The following is a 22,741-nucleotide window of genomic DNA, read 5'->3' on the forward strand; positions in this document are numbered from 1 at the left end:
ATTATATTATATTTGACTAGTGCCACAAAGGCAGTAATATTAAAAACATAATTACACAAATTAATCACACAGGATTGGCAAGAGTCTGTGATCAATCTACAATTAACAATTTAATCCCCCATATTTGTTAAAAGGAATACAAAACAATTTACTAAAGAAAACAATTTAGTAAAGACTGCCAAACGGATATAGCTTCTGTTAGATATTGATGCAGAAGATGACTTACGAATGTGCAATAGTTGACAGAAGCTTGAATGATTCCCCTTATCTAAATATATAAAAGGAAAGGGTGACTGACTGACTGACTGACCTATCAACGCACAGCTCAAATTACTGGACGGATCGGGCTGAAATTTGGCATGCAGATAGCTATTTTGAAGTAGGCATCCGCTAAGAAAGGGTTTTTGAAAATTCAACCCCTAAGGGGGTGAAATAGGGGGTTGAAACTTGTGAAGTCCACGCGGACAAAGTCGCGAGCATAAGCTAGTTTTATCAAACGAAGTCTGTAATTCAACTACTGATTTCATTAGATTGCATAAAATAGATTATTTACCTTTATGTGTTTGATAATATCTCAACGCCTGAATTTTTATGCTATCATTTTCAGTATCTGAATTTTTACCTTTTAAAATTTTATTTACATTATTGCACCAGCTGTGAATAATCAATTTGATCACAAAATTTATTATATAATTTTTCAAATTGACTTTGTGTGTATCACATGTTAAAAAATCAAAACTTGTACTCTGATCAACTAATAATTTTATCATTTGACTTTTGCCACTTTTCCCAGGATCATTTTTTAACATGCTTTTTACTATTTTTATTATATTTCTCACACAATTTGAAAAGTTACGCGAGGGTCGGTAAAGAGATCTCCTTGTGATATCGATAGAATGTATGTATTCATCTGCTTGAGGTGGGGTGGTGTCACACAATTCATTATTGCATTTTATACAAGATTTACACACATTCCTTTTTAGCTTTTTTATGACAAACCCTGTCACATACTTTTTAGTTTCAGAGATTATTAATTTGTCTCCAATTTCTGAACTACTATCTGCCAAATTTTCTATACTTAGATCTGTATCCATTGGCTCATTGCTCATCGGGGGCTCTTTGATGTCATTTTCTATCAAAAGACAATCTAAATTTTGTAACATTTTGTTAGGATCTTCCTCACAGTTAGCCCCTAATGAGTGACTTGAATTTAAATTATTTACAAGTAATGTTTTGTAAATACTTTCAAACTGCTGGCAGGTAGGGTTTGTGTTTCTAGCCCCGTGGCTCCTCACAGAGGAGAAAAAGTTTTCCACAGGATCTTGGTTAAAACAGCGCGTTAACAAACTAGTTACATTATGTTTTTCATTTAGATATAGCCACAATTCTTTCATAACTTTAATATTGTGGATCCAATTTTTAATTGATGGAACCTGTTCATAACGAATACTTACTGTTCCATCTTTTTTTTTTGTTTCCATCTTAAATCGCATTGATTTTAATATTGGCACACTTTCATCCCATAATTTAAAATGGTCAGAGTTCATTTTCAAACAATTTTTATATATTTTATGGGTCTTTTTATAAGACCCTCCATTAAAGGAGTCAAAAAGACGATCAAATAATAGCAGCAAGTCGGCTGTGTCAGCACACTCTTGTGGTAGTAAATTATTTTCTGAAAAAGAAAAAAGATTAAAAATTAAATACTTAAATAAATACTTAAATATATTTTTTTATACATAAATGTCAGGCCACATTTACATGGATTTGTAGCTGATGCTCGCGACTTCACCCGCGTGGATTTAGGTTTCTTAAAATCTATGAACTCTATGATTTTCAGAGAAAAAAGTAGTGTCCTTCCCTAAGAAGTTATTTGTATACCAAACGTCAAAATTGGGTGGGCTGTGGGTCGATTTCATAAAACCGGCATCAATCATTATTACAATCTCAGTTGTTGTGATTGGCTGAATTTGTGCGATTCTTGTTGCAACAATGCATTGTAGCCAATAGTGAGCTGGCGTCAACCATTTATAATATTAGTATGGAGTTGTGGATGTTTTAAAGTTGCACTATCATCACATTACAGATGTAAAATAGCGCCATATATGTTGCTAATAAATAATTATTGAGAATAAGATTAGTCCTTGCTAGTCAAGTAGTACCAAAGTCTGATGAATTAATTCTAAAGTGAAGAAGGTCTTCAAATATCAGGTCTTTAAAAGTTTCAGAACATTAACAGTACTTACTTGCACAAAATCGTAGCGCTCCTGATACACGCTGACTAAAAACTTGTGCAGCATGTTTTACTTTCATCTTCGGAATTTTCTCTATGAGTACATGAGCTTCTGTTAACTTGTTGCACATTCGTAAGTCATCTTCTCCTGCATCAATATCTAACAGAAGCTTTAAATGTATCCATTTAGCAGTCTTTACTTCGTCCTCCTGTGTGAATCTTAATTCTTTTGTCAGTAAATTGTTTCGTATTCCTTTTAACAAATGTGGGGGATCAAATAAGGGGAATATATTATTATTTTCTACAGCAAAACTACTATCCCTAGGCTCGTTGCCTAATCTAAGACAATCTACTTTAGTCTCTTTTATCAGCTCATTTATAACTTTGTTGTTAATTGTAGATTGATCACAGACAGTTGAGACGACAGCCAATCCTGTTTGATTAATTTGTGTAATTATGTTTTTAATACACCTTTTTAATATTACTGCCTTTGTGGCACTTTTGCAAAACAAATAGCAAATTGGCTGTTTGAACTTAGCTTTTAGCCCCTTTATCATGAATACCAAAACATGGTCAGCAATATTCTCTGTAATTTCATTTCCCCCAAAATCTTCAAATCCGATTACTTGATCGAATGCTGTATTGAAATGTAGGGATGGAGACAAAGACATTTCATCAAAGATTAATACACATAATCGTTGCTCCATCCCCAATTTGTCTGCCGCATTTTTCAAAAGTTTAATTATCGCAGGGTTTAAGCCTGGTTTAATTGTTATTTGTTTAAGGACATCCAGTAATGTTCGTTTTGATGGCAAAGTTAACATTTTTCTCAAAAAGTTATAGCCTTTTGGACTTTTCTTATATATCGAGAGTGACATTAATTTTTCTGCATGATTAAATCTTCTTCCACGGCTTTTTTTGTTATGCTGTGTTAATTGCATTTTTACAAGTGTTTGAGCAGGCATAGGTAAGTATTTTAGAACCTTGTTAAATAATTTTGTTTTTGACATTTTTTTTGCTATCTTTACTTGGTTTCTTTGTTCGAATAATTTATTTTTCAAATTAACTATTTTCCTTAACAATTTCTGAACTTTGAGATTCACATGTCTTTGACCAGCTTTTCCTGAAAAAAAAAAGGTGTTTTTATTAAGTATACATTAACTATTAGACAATTTTCAATACTCTATTCTTGTTAAAATCTTGTTAAACAGTAAAGATTTTTTATCTCTTATTTAATTAAATTAAATTAAATTTATTGGATATTATTACATATTAAATTACATATAAGGAACACAAAAAATACTTATAATACAGATAAAAACAAGTAATAACAATTAAGTAGACCTAGGTCTAGTGGGGTGCCAGCCAGGTAACCTCCCAGTGTGTATGTGTGTATGTGTATTATTTGTTGTTTATGGCCACAACTTACTAGTAATTATTTTTTTCTGAATCTGAGTTTGAGAATATCCTGCTTGGATGTTGTGAACCACAGATGGGGTACTTTGAGCGACCGATTGATTATGTGTAGAACTTTCTGGTTGATTTATTGTATTAGCATCTAGACTTGAATCAATGGCACCTGAAATATGCAAAATAGAGTTTTAGAAGAAGTGTTTATGTTATAATTATTAGTTATACATAGTTAGTTTCTGTCTGCAACTTCATTAGGAGATTTCAGTTTTGAAGATTCCATAGAAACATTTGTACTTATTACATTTGATACCAAGTGGGGTATCCCGTAGCGCTGCCAAGTCGATTTTTTTGATATTAACAATAAACCTCTACAGTTTTGCGGCTTGTTAAGAAAAGTGATCTGTTTTACTCTTGTGTATTACAGAACCCTATGTGCTGTGTCCAACTCGCACTTGGCCAGTTATTTTCTACATAGCAGTTCTTGATTTATCGTGCAAAACGTCGAAAAATACGACTGAAGTATGGGACCCTCTGTGCACAAGTCTGACCCACACTTGGCCAGTGTTTTCAAGCTTCTACAATCTGTGCTTTGACCTATTATTGACATGTCAATCAATGTAATTTCTCAAAATCCTCTCTACTGTAATAACTAATAAATAAAACTCACCAAGGTTAAGAGAAGGAAATGCTGTCTTTGCTAGTCTTTTACTGTGATGGTATAAAAAACGATCTTCAAAGTGGTGATTGCAAATTCGATAATTCGTATATATTTCATCATCAGTCTTGCTTTCTAAATCTTGTCCTACTATCTCTTTCCATTGTTGAAATCGTTTCAAAGAGGAGTGGCCAGGTTTTGGAAAGTGATGCAAAACATCTGAAAAAGTAGTAACATAAAATATGCAATATATTATTGTATTATCTATACTTATTGTACTTATTTACTTAATCTCTATAATATATATATAAAAATGAACCACTGAATGTGTTGCTAAGCGCAAATTTCGAGAACAGCTGAACCGATTTCGCTAATTCTTTTTTTATAATATTCCTTGAAGTACGAGGATGGTTTTTATGGAATTGCCCGAAATCGACTAGGCGGTAAGACGTTCGCTGGGGCAGCTAGTAAAATATAAAAAAACCATAGTCATTAAAGTTCAAAATAATATCTAATGTTGTACCTACGTACCTACACTTAATTACAAAACAAAAAATGTACAGAATTAGTAGTCAATAATCCTTACCAATATTATAAATGCAAAAGTATGTCAGGCTGTCTGTCTGCTAGCTTTTCACAGTCAATTTGTGTAACCGTTTATGATAAAAGTTAGAAGGTACAGAGAAGCTTGCATCCAGGTAAGGACATAGGCTACTTTTGCCTCGGAAAATCAAACAGTTCCCATGGGATTCTTTAAAACGCTAAACCAACGTAGACAAAGTGGCGGGCATCATCTATTTGGTGAAGAGATAGCTTGCATCGGAGACGGTTGTAGGCTACTTTTATCACGGAAAATTGGACTTCTCACGGGATTTCTAAAATGGTTTTTTGGATGATATCCACGTGGACGAAATCGCAGGAATTATTTAGTATCATGATAAAATACCTAATGTACTAATGGAGCATAGAGTTTGACTCGTTTAAGAGATTTGTGTTAGATTACAAGTGAGCTGATTTTAAACTTACCGAATTGCTCACATCCGAACACACATCGAGATCTCCGTGGCATTTTCCCTGCACAAATCTATCGACAGAAAATCTTTTCACAAAGCAAAAACAAGTCCGTAATCCGTAGCCGTGGTCAATCGTTCAGGCATGAATCGAGTCCGTAAATCAATCCTTAGGTAGTTATCGAGGTGGTTAAAGGAAACACAGAGTCCAGTAAACAAAGCAGGGTCAGATAAATTTATCAGAAATAGAAATATTTAGAACCGCACAAACAACAATACACGAAAACATGAAAAGTTTTGAACTTCAACGGTGACCAGGGTTGCCAGATATTTACCAATTGAATTCGCCCGTTTTTTTTTTTTTTTTAATAGATATAGCGAGCAAGCGAGCAGGCGGGTCACCTGATGTTAAGTGATTACCGCCGCCCATGAACATTTGCAGCACCAGAGGAGCCGCCGATGCGTTGCCGGCCTTTAGGAATTTGTTTTAGGATTTTGCCTGCTGAGTAGCCTAAAATCGCCCGTTTCTATCTTCCAGGGGCCCTACCGCGGTTGTTTGACAGCTACAATGTTACGATCACAATCATCTCTGATTGGTTAATGCTCGCTCACTATTGGCTACAATGCATTGTTGCAACAAGGATTGCACAAATTCAGCCAATCAGAACAATTGAGATTGTAATAATGATTGATACCGGTTTTAGACAATCGCCCTACTGGTAGCCTAAATGGTTACTGGTAGCCAATCGGGATTTTTGGGCGCCGATTGGCCCGCCGAGGTAGCCTAAATGGCGGTAATTCGCCTAATCTGGCACCACTGACGGTGACTGTGGCTGTCCAAATGTTTGTAATTTAAAATTACAACAATGTGCCCGCCATCTATTTACGTCTTTTATTAACTGTTATCTATTTGTTTAGCCGTACTCGCGCTTAGATGGCACCACAAGCGAATTTCAATTTGCGATTTTTTAATGTTCTGGAGTTGCACCCCTATGATTTAACCTATGGACTTGTAACGCGCCTAATATTACGAATAAAAATTTCTGTCACTTTTGGTGCGGGACGAGGAAACACTACATAGACAACTTGACACACTCACTCAACAAAGTTTTGTGTCATTATTAACACACACATATCTAAATCTTCAACACTACTACATTTTACGCACACTAATAAGTTATATACATCAACATACAAAGACATTACGAGTGTAAGACAGTCAAATTGATTTGCGATGCTACCGTATCGATATTTTAAAATATATCGATAGTTTTTCAGAAACAAAAGTAGAAGTAAGAATTTATTACTCGTATTTAATTACTTAAAACCAGTGTTTGGTCAGCGTAGCGTATTCATCGTAGTATTCGATCGCACAATTGTGCCCACTTCATTTTAAAGTGGGCGTCTTTAGGAAATCTGTAAAAATAAAACGATTATGATAAATTATTACCTGATCCTCATCCTTGAGAAAGGTACACCTTTTAGCTACATATTACCCAGTTCAGAGACACCCTACCCCGTTTCGCGCCTATCACTAAAATTGCGTTGCTTTAATTTTTTTTTTAAATGTATTAAGTACGTGAAATCACAGAAATCGACCAGTTTTATTACAAGTATAGGTAGCGAAAAAATTGTGGTAATTAATAATAACTATTCTTTACTTGACTTGAAGACGGTAATTTAGTCGTTAATAATAAAGAAAATGTTTTCATCGATATCGATAATCGAACCGCAATCACTATCGTACTACTACGTAATTTCATGCTGTTCACGCGTATTCAAATTTTAACCTAATTTGTATATATCGAGGGTTGCAATTGTTTAGAAAAAACAAAATATAGCCTCGTGAGGAGTGTGACTCGTTTCTACCGAATTATTACGTACTCAATTACTGAATCGGTAAAGTTCTCGATTGTTATTTTATTATAATAATTTATGTAATTTAATTTATAGAAAGCGTTTATTACACCAAAAATACTTACTTATGAAATGAAATTCCATCTTTTTGTAAATTTGATGTTTTTGATTTGTTCTTGCACTCACTAACGGCACAAACAGGCATTTTTCACCCAGCGTGTAAGACGTCGTCACACATCGAAAACGATTCTGACAATGACAAAATCGATTCCGCAAACAGTGTTTATAAACGCAGTGGATTAAAAATCCATTACTATTGACAGAGGGGAATAATCATGCGAGGCGCGTCCTTAGGTTAAATCGTCCAAGCCCACAATATAATCCGTAGAATAGATAGAATAATAGGTAGATTTAAGTACTGTGTAACCGCGTATGATATAGCGATAGCACGACGTAACGATGAATAACACGACAATTATTACCATTGTTTAGTAGTCAATATTTGTATTAACCGATCAACAATATTTGTATTAAACGTTTTTTATGTGATAACAAGTAAATAACTCATGAGAAATACAATTATGCCACGAATTCTCAAAGTTTGTTTTGCAACTTCATGTATGTATTCTTGAAAAAAACCAGTTACACGATAAGGGACAAAAAATAGGTTAGCTGCGTCTCATTAGTAACTTCACCTGTGCTCTCTTTTTGGTGCGAATGAGAAAGCAAACGTTCCTGCATCTACCTTTATTACTCTATCTACGATATAATCCTACTCTATGATCCCACAGAATACCATCTACAGAGGTCGGGCCACCCTTGAATTTGTAAGCTAACCATTACCTACCTACCTAATCTTTTTTCACAGAGTACCTACATTTAATATATGCTTTTTTTTCTGGTCGGTGCCTGTAATCTGCTGTAATCATAGACAGTAGTGATTATATACTCTTTGTAATAGAGTAGTATTATTGAAAAAGTACTCTGTGTATTATTGTAATCTCGTAAGGTAGGTAAGGTAGGTATTAACAATAACACCATCGACCAGAAATAAAAGAACTTTATTTCTGGTCGGTGTAAAAGAATAACACGAACAGCAGCAGATACCTACCAATGATTTAGCCGATCTAGGATTTTGGTACGGCTTATTGATTGAAGTCAAAGTTTGAGGGCATAACCTCCTTCATAATGTGTGTTCATTTGATCTTACACTCTCTCATTAATTATTGATCTCAAGCAAGTGCAACTTACCCCTAGTGTAATAAGTTAAACAATACATTCCAAGATGGAGGAACAACTCTTAGTCCCTAAGGTGGAAGTGCTTGAAGAGCTAGAGGTCACTTTTGAACCTGACTGTGAAGATAACAAGGAATTTATTGTGCCTAAAGTTGAGTTTTCAAACACTAGTCCACACTTAGACACTGCATCAGACCAACAAATGTGTAAGCCAATCAAAACAGAAACTATTTTGAGTAAAGAAATTGTGGAGTTACGGAAAGCAATCAAGTCATCTGAAGACAACGAGGTGTCTGCAGGATGTCTGAGGACACACATTAAAGTGAGTTGCCTCTGTGTTATGTGTATATGCTGTCACTTCATGGCAGTGTGTGGCGGGTAACAGCTAATATTGTATATATTTTGTTTTCAGCGGGAGCCTGCTGAAGCTGGACCAAGTTTGTCCACAGATGATGGTCAAACACTGGGTAAGTGGAGAGGATATTATTTTATTTAATTTAATTTAATTTAATTTTTTTTAATTTAATTTATTTTATTTTATAGAGACAAACAGTTACAATTAGTTAACTAGATAGTATATATATATAAACACTTAAACCAAAGCAGTCTCCAATGAGAAATTAACACTTATAATAAAGAATTATGTCCACAACACACGGGCATAGTATGCGTATGAAAAACTAGGCACAGAGTATTTAAAACTAACTAGGTAGGTAAACTTATGGAACACAGAACTGAAATCGACTAAAGTATAAACTATAACTAGGCAGAATTTGATATAACATCCTTAATTGCTAATTTATACCTATGGAGAGAGAGATGAAAAATATCACTTTTCGCGAATAGATGATTAGCTTGGTTGCAACTTCGTCGTATGAATGTGTTATCAGGGTGTTTAGTCTTACTTGGTGCAATATGAAACAGTTTCCGATGCCGGGAGTTAACCCGTGGGCACCTTAAAGATATTTTTGATAGCAGATATGGTGAGTCAACGCCGTTGTTAAGAAGCTTAAATAAAAGGATTTGATCTCTTTGAACACGTCTGTCAGCAGCTGAAACTGGCATATGGGGATTGTCATTACTATTAGTATTGTTTAATATGTAATATGTTAGTCGTTTTTTGAACCGATTGTGGACTCTTTCAATTTTATCCTTATGTACATTATACTGAGGACTCCAGACTGTGGAAGCATATTCCAGAGATGATCTAACGAACGAGTTATAGAGAATTACAAGTGTTGACGATAGTTTAAACTCTTTGGAAATCCTTAAGACAAATCCCAACATCCTGTAAGCCTTACTAGCTATGTGGTTGACGTGTTCATCGAAAATCAGCTTTTTATCTAATATTACGCCAAGATCCTTTACCGAGGACACCCTGGTCAAAATTTCATCTCTTAGTTTATAATCAAAGTTTATAGGTTTGCGTTTTCTTGTAAATGTTATAAGATTGCACTTTTTTATGTTCAAGAATAGTGAGTTTTGGGAGCAATACTGACAAAGTGAATCTAAGTCCTTCTGTAAATCAATACAATCATTTACGCTTCTTATAATTTTGTAAATCTTATTATCATCAGCATAAAGTAAAAACTCTGAGTGTTTGAAAACTGATAAAATGTCATTTATGTAAATATTAAAAAATAATGGACCAAGATGGGAGCCCTGAGGCACACCTGAAGGGACAGGGATGAATGATGAACAGTATCCTTTGACTGTAACAGCTTGACTACGATTAAATAAGTATGATTTAACCCATCGAAGCAGGTCCCTGTGTACACCGATACGTTTAAGTTTAGAAATAAGGATATTGTGGGAAATTTTGTCGAAGGCCTTAGAATAATTATAACAATCTAGCTGACTGCCCCGGCTGCACTCGGTGTGCTGTGGACCTAACTACAAGTATAATAATAATAATCAAGTGGGGTATCAAATGAAAGGGCTTGAGATTTAAAAATTGAGACTTGAGATTTAAAAAATATTATTGATTTATTTCAGATTTTTATTTATTGCTATGAATCATAGTTTTTGATTTATCGTGAAAAATGTTGAAATACTGTAATACGGAACCCTTGGTGCACGAGCCTGACTCGCACTTGGCTGGTTTTTTATTTATCAATTTTAATCATTTGTTGAGAAAACCTTTTCAATACGGTATTTTACACCATGCGAGAAAAAATTCAAAATGGAATAAACAAAGCAATCTTTAAAATGTTAGTTTCAGTATATAAAATTATATTTTAATATAATTATAGAGCCTGTATAATAATAAAATTATTAAAATATAATTTTATTATTATACAGGCTCGCGACTGCGCGCTAAAATCACGGGTTTTACCATCTAAAAATTAAAACTGTCAAACTGTGTCTGTCCTTTTCATATTACATTAGTAAGAAGAGGATGCGAATACTCTAAAATTAGGTTGTGCTCAGAATCAGTACCATTGATCAAATAAAACTTTTGTAAACTTTTTGGTAGTTTAATATCACTTAGGATAAAATTAAGAAAATCTTCAAAGGATAAAATACCCTATTCATCTAAGTCAGAGAAAACTGGCTTATGCTCGCGACTTCATCCACATGGACTACACAAATTTTAAGCCCCTCTATCACACCCTTAGGGGTTGAATTTTCAAAAATCCTTTCTTAGCGGATGCCTATGGCATAATAGCTATCTCCATGCCAGAGTTCAGCCCGATCCATCCAGTAGTTTGAGTTGTGCATTGATAGATCAGTCGGTCACCTTTTTCTTTTATATATATATGTCGGAGAACAGGAGGATGGCTGATAATTATTATTCATCTTTAGCCGACATCAGAAGGTACTAATTAATAGGTAGGTACTTTAATCCATGTTCTTTACAAATAGTTCTCAGTAACGTATCGCACATGGAAACCATCAACGTAACACAACCAGATCACCCTAACCTAACCCTACCTATGGTCGCCTCCAACCACCCCTCACAGCGACCCCTCACCTCACTCTAAACTAGCTAACCTAAGCTAAACACTACATCGTGTGATTAGGGCGCAATTGCTATTGCAACCTCTCAATCAAGTCACGACCTACTCCGTTATCTAATCATCTCAAGGTAATCAATCACAACTTCATGAACGCTCTTAAAAGGATCATTGCATCGACTCTCTTACGATCTAAACCAGATCTTATAATTGACTTCTCATTACTAATTCAGAATATCGCAATAGCTCTACCTTCTCCACTCTGTGCACATCTGCATACAGAACACCATAGCATCGTGCGCCACACGCGCCACGACTACTATATCCACCCAAATAAGCGATCACAACAGAAACCAGATAGAATGTAAGCTATTCGATCTCATGGGCAACTCATTGTCTAATCCATTTCAACATTACACGAGAGTCATCAATGATTCTTTACCAACCGGGTTATACGATTCTAAAGCGGGTACCTACTATCAAAGTTAACTTCAAGTTACTATCACACTAAGCTATCACTTCAAACTAATCATTATCTCAACTGCCGGTATATCTCCAATTACACTCTAAATCACTAGCGTCTGCAGAAATAACCTTAACGGATGTCCTTATAATAATCTATCCACTGAGCCAAACGTTAACTCACGAATTACTCTAATATTCACCAATAATTAGTATTCCATATTCGTCAAACAACTACGCGAACATTATTAATAGTGCTTTGCAGACAAAGTCACCGGATGGCACTAGATGTTACGATTTAACACAATGTACATTAGCATCGAACAATTACTGTTCTAACTATATCACAATCACCGAATTAAATATCACGATTAAGAAACTACCTACCTATCTCAAAGAATAATAATTAGCTAAGCTATAATCTGATACTTAATTAATTTAACGCGAGAGAAAATTGTGAACGACAACAAAATTCGTGCGTGTCAAAGTCCAACTCTGACAACTAAACTAAAGATGGCTACCTTCCGTAGAGTAAAACTCATACGTTTCTTTTCACGGAGTCTATAGACAGTAAGAACTCTTTCAATATCGACCCTCCAATATATAGATTGCTATAAAATTTAACAAGAATATTGACTTTGTATAAAAAGATTTTAATTAAGAGTTGTTCACAATATGGAATAAATTGTCTAAGGATGTGGTTAATTATGTCAAGTTCTGTTAACCAGTTCAAGAATAGATTGGACAAACATTTGGAAAACTCGAAGCACTTCTGATATAGACGCATCAGCGTAAGCTGCTTAGTCTATTAAAAATAATAATAATTTTTAGATTATATAGCATAGAGTAACTGTTATATAGTGAAGTATACGTTTCCTCTTTCAGACGCTCGCGTGCGGGAGGGCAGCAGCAGAGCCAGCGACGCGGACGCGCTGCACCGCTGCAGTGTCTGCCGCAAAGATTGTAGATGCAAAAGTGCTTTACTTGTACATATGAAGACTCACACTACCGAGAAACCTTTCGCTTGTGATCAGTGTCAAGCCAAATTTTCTCGAAGAGGTTATTTAACTGACCACATTAGGATTCACACTGGTGAGAAACCTTTCGCATGTAGTCAATGTCCGGCCAAATTTTCTCAAAAAGGTACTCTAAATGTTCACATGAGGACTCACACTGGCAAGAAGTCTTTCGCGTGTAGTCAATGTCAGGCCAAATTTTCCCAAAAAGATACTCTAAACGTTCACATGAGGACTCACACTGACGAGAAACCTTACGCTTGTGGTCAGTGTCAAGCCCGATTTTCTCATAAAGTTAGTCTAAGTGTTCACATGGCGACTCACACTCGCGAGATATCCTTTCCCTGTAACTTATGTGACGCCAAATTTCCAATAAAATCTCGTCTCACTGACCACATGAGGGAACACACTGGCGAGAAATTATTTCCCTGCGACTTATGCACCGCCAAATTTCCACAAAAAAGTAGCTTGAAGGTTCACATGAGGACGCACACTGGCGAGAGACCTTATGGCTGTGACTTATGTACCGCCAAATTTACACAACAATGTCATTTAAACGCTCACATGAGCACTCACACGGGCAAGAAACCCTTTTCCTGTGACATATGTCACACCGAATTTTCTCGAAAAAAGATTTTAAATAACCATATGAGAACTCACACTGCCAAGAAACCTTAGTATTATTGCCAGCATTGCCAATTTAAATATTCAATCAAAAGTAAAAAAAAAACTGGCCAAGTGCGTGGTGAGCAACGCGCAGTGTAGGGTTCCGTAGTCACAATCCTCGAAAAACAGATATATAACTCCTTAACCTGTGAACCCTACTTAGCCATGATAGTTTTCCTTTAAAATTGATTATATATACTACTGCTTTTTTTCACGTTCCTATAGAGACACTTGACTCTAATAAAAATTAGCACTTTAAAACATCGTATTTTACAAACGGATCTATAAATCGAAAAATGATGTTCCCACACTCACAGTATTTTTAAAAGACCTATTCAACGATACCCCACACTATGGGGTAGACGAGGAAAAAAAATTCATCCCCACTTTACATGTAGGGGAGCTACTCTAAAAAAAATATTTATCAACATTTTGTTTCATCACTTTGTCGGTTGTTGGTTGTTGTTGATTAATATTTACCGTAATTTATACCCATGCCAAATTACAGATTTCTAGCACTAATAGTCGCTGAGATTAACCGAGGACGGACGGACGGACGGACATGGCGAAACTATAAGGGTTCCTTGTTTACTACGGAACCCTAAAAATCACGTGATGAGTGATTTCCACGACAGACAAACTAGGAACCGTAATAAGCTTGCAACTCCTACGATCCGACTCGCGAAATTGGGAAAGTCATTTGTGGGTGTGATACATGGTACCTACAATAAGAAAAAAATACGTGCTCGCTACGTGTGGGCATCAGCTATAAAATAGAAATTAAGTATCATTATGTTCGCACGAAGCATTATAGATGTATCTACCTACCTGTTTAATAAATTGATACAGAAATTCAGTTTTGTTTCATTTCACACACAGTCACACTCGATCGACTCACACTGTGACCCGATCGAGTGTGACTCACTGGGAACCCACCGTGAAATGTATTGTTGTACCAAAAAAATACCACTATCAACCACAACAATTGTAAAATTGTAACCACACTTACATGGATTTTACCCAGGATATGCGTACCGCATTCAGTCAACACTTGCTACACACGTAATATGTAGGTGTGACTCAACGGGAATACCATTGAGTCACAGTTTTAAAAAACCCGTTAGGTCACACTGTTACTCACGGGGGTACGAGTTGTGACTCAACGGAAATAACCCTGCGTACGGGTCTATTGCTTTTGAGGAGGCGTTAAAAGCATAAATAGTAGGTAGGCATGTTCAAGAAAAACTTATGCAGTTTTGGAATTGACACCCTTTATAAAAAAAGGTGCAGATCTGTTCTATTCTTTAGAATACCCGGCTGAGTTTGTTGTGGGCTCTTCTCAGACCTGGGCGCGTTTGGAACCCTTATAGCTTTACCACTATATCATCTTACAAATAAAAATTTTGACAATCGGCAAGCGTAAAATTTTACCAATTCTGAATAAATGATTTGAGTTTTGATGGGAGGCTTCAGCCGTGGCTGGTTCTCTCACTGACGGGAAAAGCACAATAATTATTTTCTCCTTCCTCACTGATTGTTCTGTAAGTGCAACCGGAGGAGGTTATTCCCGTTGAGTCACACCCCCGTATGTAACACTGTGACACAAGGTGCCAACAATTTCAAAACATTCCCGTTGAGTAACACTGTTACACAACGGGAATTTTAAGGCGGATTAGTCAAGAGCGCCCTAGGCAAGCACCTCATAGGCACCCCTCTAACAGCCATATTAAAAAATTTACTAAATTCGAAAGAACGAGGAATCGTCTCATTGCCTAATTGGTAGTTGGTGATTATATTTATTTATTGAAGAATGTCACGTCATGACACTTTGCTATATTAAAGAAGAGGCAGTTTCGGTCACGGCATTCCGAACCAGTGGTAAATTAAAACTACCTGACTATTCATAAGCACTTTTAAAAAGTTTACATGAATAAAAAAACATTCTGTTCTATTCTACTCCAAGATAATATTACTTAGTAGGGATAATTAGGTAGGTCAACCCACCACCTCCCATGGCCCCACCAACCTCGCGGTTATATGGGCCGAAACGCGGGAGGGCGTCCGTTCGGTACTTGCTCGGTGGCTCTTTCTTGACTCCCTACAAATTCTTTCTTTCCTGTCCTTGTCCTTAATTGGTCTTTCTCCCCTTTCTGGGGCAGACGTACACAACACACAGATCCCCGCGTGCCCCGCGGCAATTAGGTAGGTCAGGTAATGGAACCCTACATGATCACCTGCGCCCCTTCGTAACCTCGCGCCCCTAGTTTGCCTTAGGGATAATCTGCCTCTGAATGCAAGTGTTACCTGAGAATTAGTGGACTGTTGACTTCAGCGTGGTCTGCAGGAGCGCGCAGCTGGCGCCAGGCGGAGATGTGACGACACCCGACGAGGACGAGCTCCGACAAGGGGGGTGGGGGGAATAATAGACCGGCAATAGTGTTTCATGTTCATTTATTTACTTATATCCGTAGGTACTTACTACAAAGATTTGAATATTTTTCTACATTTGCATACATAGCTAATTATAAAGATGATTTCAATGTATGTACCTCCATATGGCGTTACATACAAGGTGTAACCTGTGGCCCTACCGCGGTTGTTTGACAGCTACAATGTCACGATCGCAATCATCTCTGATTGGTTAATGCTTGCTCACTATTGGCCACAATGCATTGTTGCAACAAGAATCGCACAAATTCAGCCAATCAGAACAATTGAGATTGTAATAATGATTGATGCAGGTTTTAGGCAATCGCCCTACAGAATGCTAGTAAAAACGACAGGTGATACTAATCATGATCACTGATATGATACCACAAAACACGCGAAAAAAAAAAAAAACCCATATTTTGTAAACGTTCACGATATGTTTTCAATAAAACATCTGACTGACGCTAGAGGTCAACGAACGTCGCGAAAGTAGGCCACTCGGAGTCAATGCTGCGTCGTAGGCGGGGCATTGACTCGAGTTTTGCACGCTATACATTGCTGGTTTGAAAGATACTAAATCACTAAAACTATAGAATGAGGCAAATGGTTATTGGTATTGGATTGTGTGTAGGTAGTATAACAATAACGCTAAGTTTTTGCTAGCGTTCTATTTACACTCTGTATATCGTTATAGCCTATTGAGGTGTGTATTTGTCATGAAAATTTCGACTCTGTATCTATTACGGTTCATGAGATACAGCCCGCTGACAGACAGATAGACGGACAGACAGCAGAGGATTAGCAATAGGATCCCGTCGACATCCCGTACGGAACCTTAAAAATACAATAGTGTCAATATTCATGTGTTTCACTATAGTTGGGCCATTACGAACGTGCGAACTAATTTTAACAGACTCGCTCGCACTTACAGATCTTATGGCACTGGAACCTGATGCTCTGATGTTGTGTGTAACAGAAAAAAAAAAGATTTGTCGATAGTCGAAAACAGGTTACAAAGAGCGAGGGGGGAAACAATACAAAATTATACCTGCGTCCGAACGGCATCCCTTTATCGATAACGAGTTCTGCGGCATTCTCACAACCCTATGATCGTAATCACTACCCCTATTATAAATGGAAAAGCGTGTTTGTTTGTTGGTTTGTCCTTCAATCACGTTGCAACGGATCAACGTGATTTTTTGCATGGGTATAATAGTTTAAGGCCTGGAGAGTGACATAGCCTACTTTTTATCCTTGAAAATCAAAGTTCCCACATGATTTTTAAAACCTAAATCCACGCGTATGAAGTCGCGAGCATCAGCTAGTAATTTATGACTCGGTTCGCAAGTTCATAATGGCCCAAGACTAGTGTTTTGTAAAGTTCTCACAGATATCACAAAGGATTGTCACCAGTGTGAGATGCGGGCATATTGGGTGTGACATAAGTCACAGAAATGAGATTGCTCGCCACGGTCAGTCATCATGTCACGTTTAGAATGTCCTTTTTGTAAAAATTTCGTGTGACATAAGTCACATAAATAAGCAGTGTGAGTCCTCATGTGAACATTTAAACTATGTTTTTGAGCGAATTTCGCTTGACATTTACAACAAGCGTAAGGTTTCTCGCCAGTGTGAGTTCTCATGTGTGTCATCAAATTACCTTTTTGAGAAAATTTGGCTTGACATTTACCACAAGCGTACGGTTTATCGCCAGTGTGAGTCCTGATGTGAACATCTAGACTACTTTTTTGAGAAAATTTGGCCCGACATTTACAACAAGCGTAAGGTTTTTCGCCAGTGTGAGTCCTTATGTGCTCAATTAAACAACCTCTTCGAGAAAATTTGGCTTGACAATGGTCACAAGTATAAGGCTTCTCCCCAGTGTGAGTCCTCATGTGTACAACTAAAGCCTTTTTCGATCTATAAGCTTTGCGGCAAACATTGCAGCAAACTCTGCCGTGTCGGGGCGCGCGCCTCTTCCGCACGGGATCATCTGAAAGGGGAAATATATACTTCAATAATTATTATTATTCTATATATGGAAAGATCGTGATAGCCTAGGGGTAAGGACTTGCTTCAGGCTTGCACTTCACACACCTTCGAGAAGATAAAAAAACTCAGGCATACCGGTTTTCTCACGATGTTTTCCTTCACCATTAGCTCAATTAGTGATATTTGAATGCTTGAAACACACTTAACTTCGATAAAGTTATATCCTCTCCACTTACTCAGTGTGTGAGCACTCTCTATGGACAAACTTGCTTCAGCTTGAGCAGGCTTCCGCTGAAAACAAAATATATACAATACTAGCTGTTATGTTAGTCCCGCAAATTGCTATTGCGCTGGAACCATGTCTCATCAACATCGAAATGTCGTCATTTTGACGTCAGCCAAAATAAAAATATACCATCAGCTCGAAACTTCTGTCTAGTGTTCGTGTTTTAGTCGTCACTAAAATGGTGGCCACGGCATTAGCAATTTGCAGGACTGCAACCCGCCACACACTGCCATGAAGTAGCAGCATATACACATAACACAGAGGCAACTCACTTTAATGTGTGTCCTCAGACATCCTGCAGACACCTCTGTGTCTTCAGATGACTTGATTACTTTCTGTAACTCCACAATTTCATTGCTTAAAATAGTTTCCGTTTTGATTGGCTTACACATTTGTTGGTCTGATGCAGTGTCTGAGTGTGGACTAGTGTTGGAGAACTCATCTTTAGGCACAATCAATTCCTTGTTGTTACAGTCAGGCTCCAAAGTAACCTCGAGCTCTTCAAACACTTCCTCCTTAGGGACTAAGAGTTGTTCCTCCATCTTGATGTGCTTTGTACAACTTTTTGTAGACATAAGATGCACTGGCTTGAGATCACATGAGAGGCGGTATAACACACACTATGAATTAGTTTTATACCTTCAAACTTTGACTGCAACTGATGAGTAAAGCCCATTAAATCAATGGTAAAGCCACAGAAATTTGCCTCTACTGGTCGAGCGATTCTATTAAGACGACCTGTCGAGCATTAGGTACACGGTTTTATGCTCAAATCAAAGGGAAAACCGGAGAACCGAGCTAACCCTACTCACAAGGAACATGTAGTAAAAAACTATTGTCACCACTTTTCTGTTTTCACACATTTTTCACATTGTTTTACAAAATAAACAAAATAAAAGCTTGATGTCTGCTCGATTTAAAACGTAGTGATCACAGAACACATTTACTCCAGGAGGTAGTGATGTGGTAGTGATTATATACTCTTTGGATTTAAAGATCTACGCATGATCTACGGCTTTGGCACAGATTATTATTGACAGGCGTAGATAGAATAATAGGTAGATTGAAGTACTGTGTAACCGCGTATGAGATAGTGATAGCACGACGTAACGATGAATAACACGACAATACAATTACGCCACGAATTCTCAAAGTTTGTTTCGCAACTAAAGTTGCATGCCATGTATGTAAGTTGTATGTATTCTTGAAAAAAACCAATTACACGATAAGGGAAAAAAATAGGTTAGCTGCATCTCTGTTTATCACATCTGTGTTCACATGACATTTACGTGTTACGTAAATTTACGTCACGTTATGTAAAACAGATATAAAGCCTAGTCTACAATAATTCAGGCTAAGGGGATCACATTCAATTTATTAAAAACATGTTGACTGCCGACAGATTAAATTGTCTAGGCATGTGAAGGAACAAATCGGAATAAATTTTTAGAAAAAAAATTAGATTTAGATTTTAGTGTTGTTAATCGTTTAATTTTCTGCAGTAGATAATGTGTATTATGTTAAAGAATTACCTAATAATTTAGAAATGGGATAAAAGTAAATCTGGTACAAAATGATAATAGTAGATATAATAGAACACGACACAATAAAAAAAAATCAATTTATCAATTTTATTTATTTTTACTGGTTATTATAGTGGCAGGATTAAGTAAATTATAAACAGAAATGGCCGAACCTTCGAAAATAGATTTATTTATTTTCATTAGGGTACCATTTCTTGAACTACTTATTTTTATCATCATCGAATGTGGTAGGTAATAGCTTTTTTTGATATATTTACTTACTACAAGATCTGTTGACTAATATAATTTTGACAATACTTCTCTGAAAAAAACATTTAACTATATCGAACAAAGGTATCATCATATTATTGTTTTGATATTTTACTTTATATAGATATTATTTTTATTGTATTTGTTTTTCAGATGCCGCCTCGAAAAACTCCCGCCGAAAGGCAAAAACTTTATAGAGAAAAACTTAAAATCCAAAATCCCGAAAAATATAAAGAAATCAAACAGAAAACAGCAGCAAGAGCTCTTGAGTACTATAGAAAAAAACAAAGAACCTTAACAGAAGAACAGATACAGGAATTACGACTACGAAGAAAAGAGCAAGATCAGAATGCAAGAAATTCCCAAAGCGAGACACAAGAGCAAAACGACCCAGAACACCTACCTTCAGGACTCTTTCAACAACAACCTAACCGTAGAGATATTAGAAATAGCCAACGCAAGATCGAATATAAGAAAAGAAAAGAGATTCGACAACTGCAGGATAGTATGAAAAAAATATGGAAGGGATTCAAGACGCTGCAAAGAAAATACAACAGACAGCAGAAAAAGCTTAATGGATTAAATGAAACCTGCAATGATTTAAAAAGAGAGCTAAACTTGGTGAACATGTTAAGTGCTGAAAATACAAATTTAAATGAATGCACACCACTAAAAAAAACTGAACAATTCATTAAAGAAAATTTGAATAACATTATTACTAATAATTTTGACTAAAATTTAAGACTTCTTGCATGTACTAAAAGTTCAAAGATTCCTAGATCAGGCAAGTCTAGTCTTTAATTGTTGTACTTTTGCGCATTTGAGTCAAATTTGAGTTAAGTTTTTAAGTTACAAAATAAAGTTCTTAGGCTTTCACTTTAATTTCTTAGATGTTTGTTATTTTCTTATTAAAAAAACCTTCACCAAAGTACTTTGTTACTATATAACAAAGTAAAATAGACTTAGAATAATAAAAAAAAATATAATATAATATTTATAATAGAATACCTATTTCATTTAGTTTTTTATTAAGTGATCACTTCGATGATCAAAATATTGTGCCTACGATTATAAAAATTATAACATTATTTTAAAAATAGAATGATGTTAGAAAGCTCAAAGTATCAGTGTTTTATTTACATTTCAATTAGGCTTTTTACCCGACTATGGCAAAGCCAAAAAAAGGGTAATGTCTTTAGCAATCTATGTATGTATGTTTGTATCCGATTTTTGTATCGGATTCTGTGTGTTCCACCGTAGAGCTACACTACTAGTCCGATTTTACCTATCCTATAATATTGTGTTTAGGTAGTATAATAATAGCGCCAAGTTTTCGAAAGCGGTCTCCTTATACCCTGTATAAGCTGTTTTGGGTCAGTATTAAACAATATTTTGTTCACCTATTAGGGTCTAATAACTCATACCTCAATAAACGAATTGTGTTACAAAAGATATTGAATGAAATATTGCGCACAAATGAGATCTAGGCTTTAGAATTTTATATAACATTTTTACGTAACATTTATGTTTTTGTGACTTAAAAAATTTATGTCGCTTTTATGTCACATAAGGAAAAAACCACGGCCTTACCCATATACTCTGCTATTGAATTTATTAAATCAGTTCAGTTTTTCAAGATCTCTGCCTCTCTGTGTTTTATTTCTACCTATGTCTACAACGTGTGATGAGTGTATGATGTATCTGGTATCAGTGACCAATACGCGTTTTTTTTCGAATATCTACTTATTGGTTGTACGCACAAAAAAACTTTCACGAACAATTACACGACGTTACGCACTAAAAAACTATCCAACTCAAATCCAGAAATTCAACATTATTTTGCTGGGATTACGCACACGTGTGACGTGACCAATGTACAAGTTGAAGAGTTAAAATTTTACAAAAAAAATAAAAACCGACTTCGTTACATAAACACTAAAAATTTAAAAATAATTTAATTTATTACCGAATATATTATGTATACAAGAGTTAATATAGTTCCATAATAATACTTATTGGTGCCGGTGCCAATTAGCTTTAGCTGCGCGAATCGTCTGGACTTCATATTTTTATGGGACTCCACAATGGCACCTCATTGGCACCGACCCCAAAAAATATTATTATGGAACTATATTAACTCTTGTATACATAATATATTCGGTAATAAATTAAATTATTTTTAAATTTTTAGTGTTTATGTAACGAAGTCGGTTTTTATTTTTTTTGTAAATTTTTTTTATTTCACAATTTTTAGTGGCCCCATGGAATTATGCTATGACGGGTAAAAAATCTACTGTTTACGAAGTTATTACACTGATCGCGAGCAATTTACTCTTATCGGTTGAGGAGTTCCAGTATCTATCTTCGAAGATGTTCATCAGATGTTCACCAAATTGAAATGGGACCAACTTTGAAGTATACCCTTTCAAACAAAAAAAGAATTTTCAAAATCGGTCCAGGCGTTTTTGAGTAATCGGGGAACATACATAAAAAAAAAAAAAAAAAAAAAAAAAAAAAAAAAAAAAAAAGATTCCGACGAATTGAGAACCTCCTCCTTTTTTTGAAGTCGGTTAAAAATAGGTACCTACCTAATGATTTTCAGCTTATTTCGTGGTTTAGCAATTTGACAGCATGTGAAATATAGGATCTATTGATGGCATCCGTATCGAATATGAATTTTGGAAACCAACTATTAGTTAAGAAAAATACGAGATATTTTAAGAGAAAATCGACAA

The 22,741-nt window shown here is 35.8% G+C and overlaps 3 protein-coding genes across 6 annotated transcripts in view; 2 read left to right on the forward strand and 1 right to left on the reverse strand.

The window, feature by feature from the left end:
- The window catches only part of LOC117995051 (zinc finger protein 239-like), a 29,698-nt gene extending 10,560 nt beyond the window's left edge, over window positions 1–19,138 (reverse strand). The window contains exons 1-3 of one of the 2 annotated variants that reach the window (XM_069508296.1): window positions 18,486–19,138; window positions 18,164–18,218; window positions 16,087–17,928 (exon numbers count right to left, since the gene is read on the reverse strand). In XM_069508296.1, coding sequence (XP_069364397.1) covers window positions 17,342–17,928; window positions 18,164–18,218; window positions 18,486–18,788 — 945 coding nt within the window. In that variant the 5' untranslated portion in view covers window positions 18,789–19,138 and the 3' untranslated portion in view covers window positions 16,087–17,341. Of the gene's footprint in view, window positions 1–16,086; window positions 17,929–18,163; window positions 18,219–18,485 lie in introns of those variants that run through there. The other variant, XM_034983039.2, reaches the window with a different exon arrangement.
- Window positions 1–22,741, forward strand: part of LOC138404408 (zinc finger protein 271-like) — a 124,422-nt gene that overhangs the window by 55,003 nt on the left and 46,678 nt on the right. The window lies entirely within an intron of this gene.
- Window positions 8,164–21,651, forward strand: LOC138404421 (zinc finger protein 182-like). Of its 3 annotated transcripts, XM_069508285.1 has the most exons (5): window positions 8,164–8,726; window positions 8,817–8,871; window positions 12,709–12,915; window positions 20,160–20,250; window positions 20,283–21,651. In XM_069508285.1, exons 1-4 carry the CDS (start codon window positions 8,454–8,456, stop codon window positions 20,201–20,203), a joined length of 579 nt encoding a protein of 192 aa, XP_069364386.1. In that variant the 5' UTR covers window positions 8,164–8,453; the 3' UTR covers window positions 20,204–20,250; window positions 20,283–21,651. The 3 variants fall into 3 exon arrangements, with proteins under 3 accessions (XP_069364386.1, XP_069364385.1, XP_069364384.1); XM_069508284.1 differs by having other exon boundaries at window positions 20,160–21,651; XM_069508283.1 differs by lacking the exons at window positions 20,160–20,250; window positions 20,283–21,651 and having other exon boundaries at window positions 12,709–14,361.

Source organism: Maniola hyperantus, chromosome 28, assembly GCF_902806685.2.
Source record: "Maniola hyperantus chromosome 28, iAphHyp1.2, whole genome shotgun sequence".
In the NCBI taxonomy this organism is placed as follows: domain Eukaryota; kingdom Metazoa; phylum Arthropoda; class Insecta; order Lepidoptera; family Nymphalidae; genus Maniola; species Maniola hyperantus.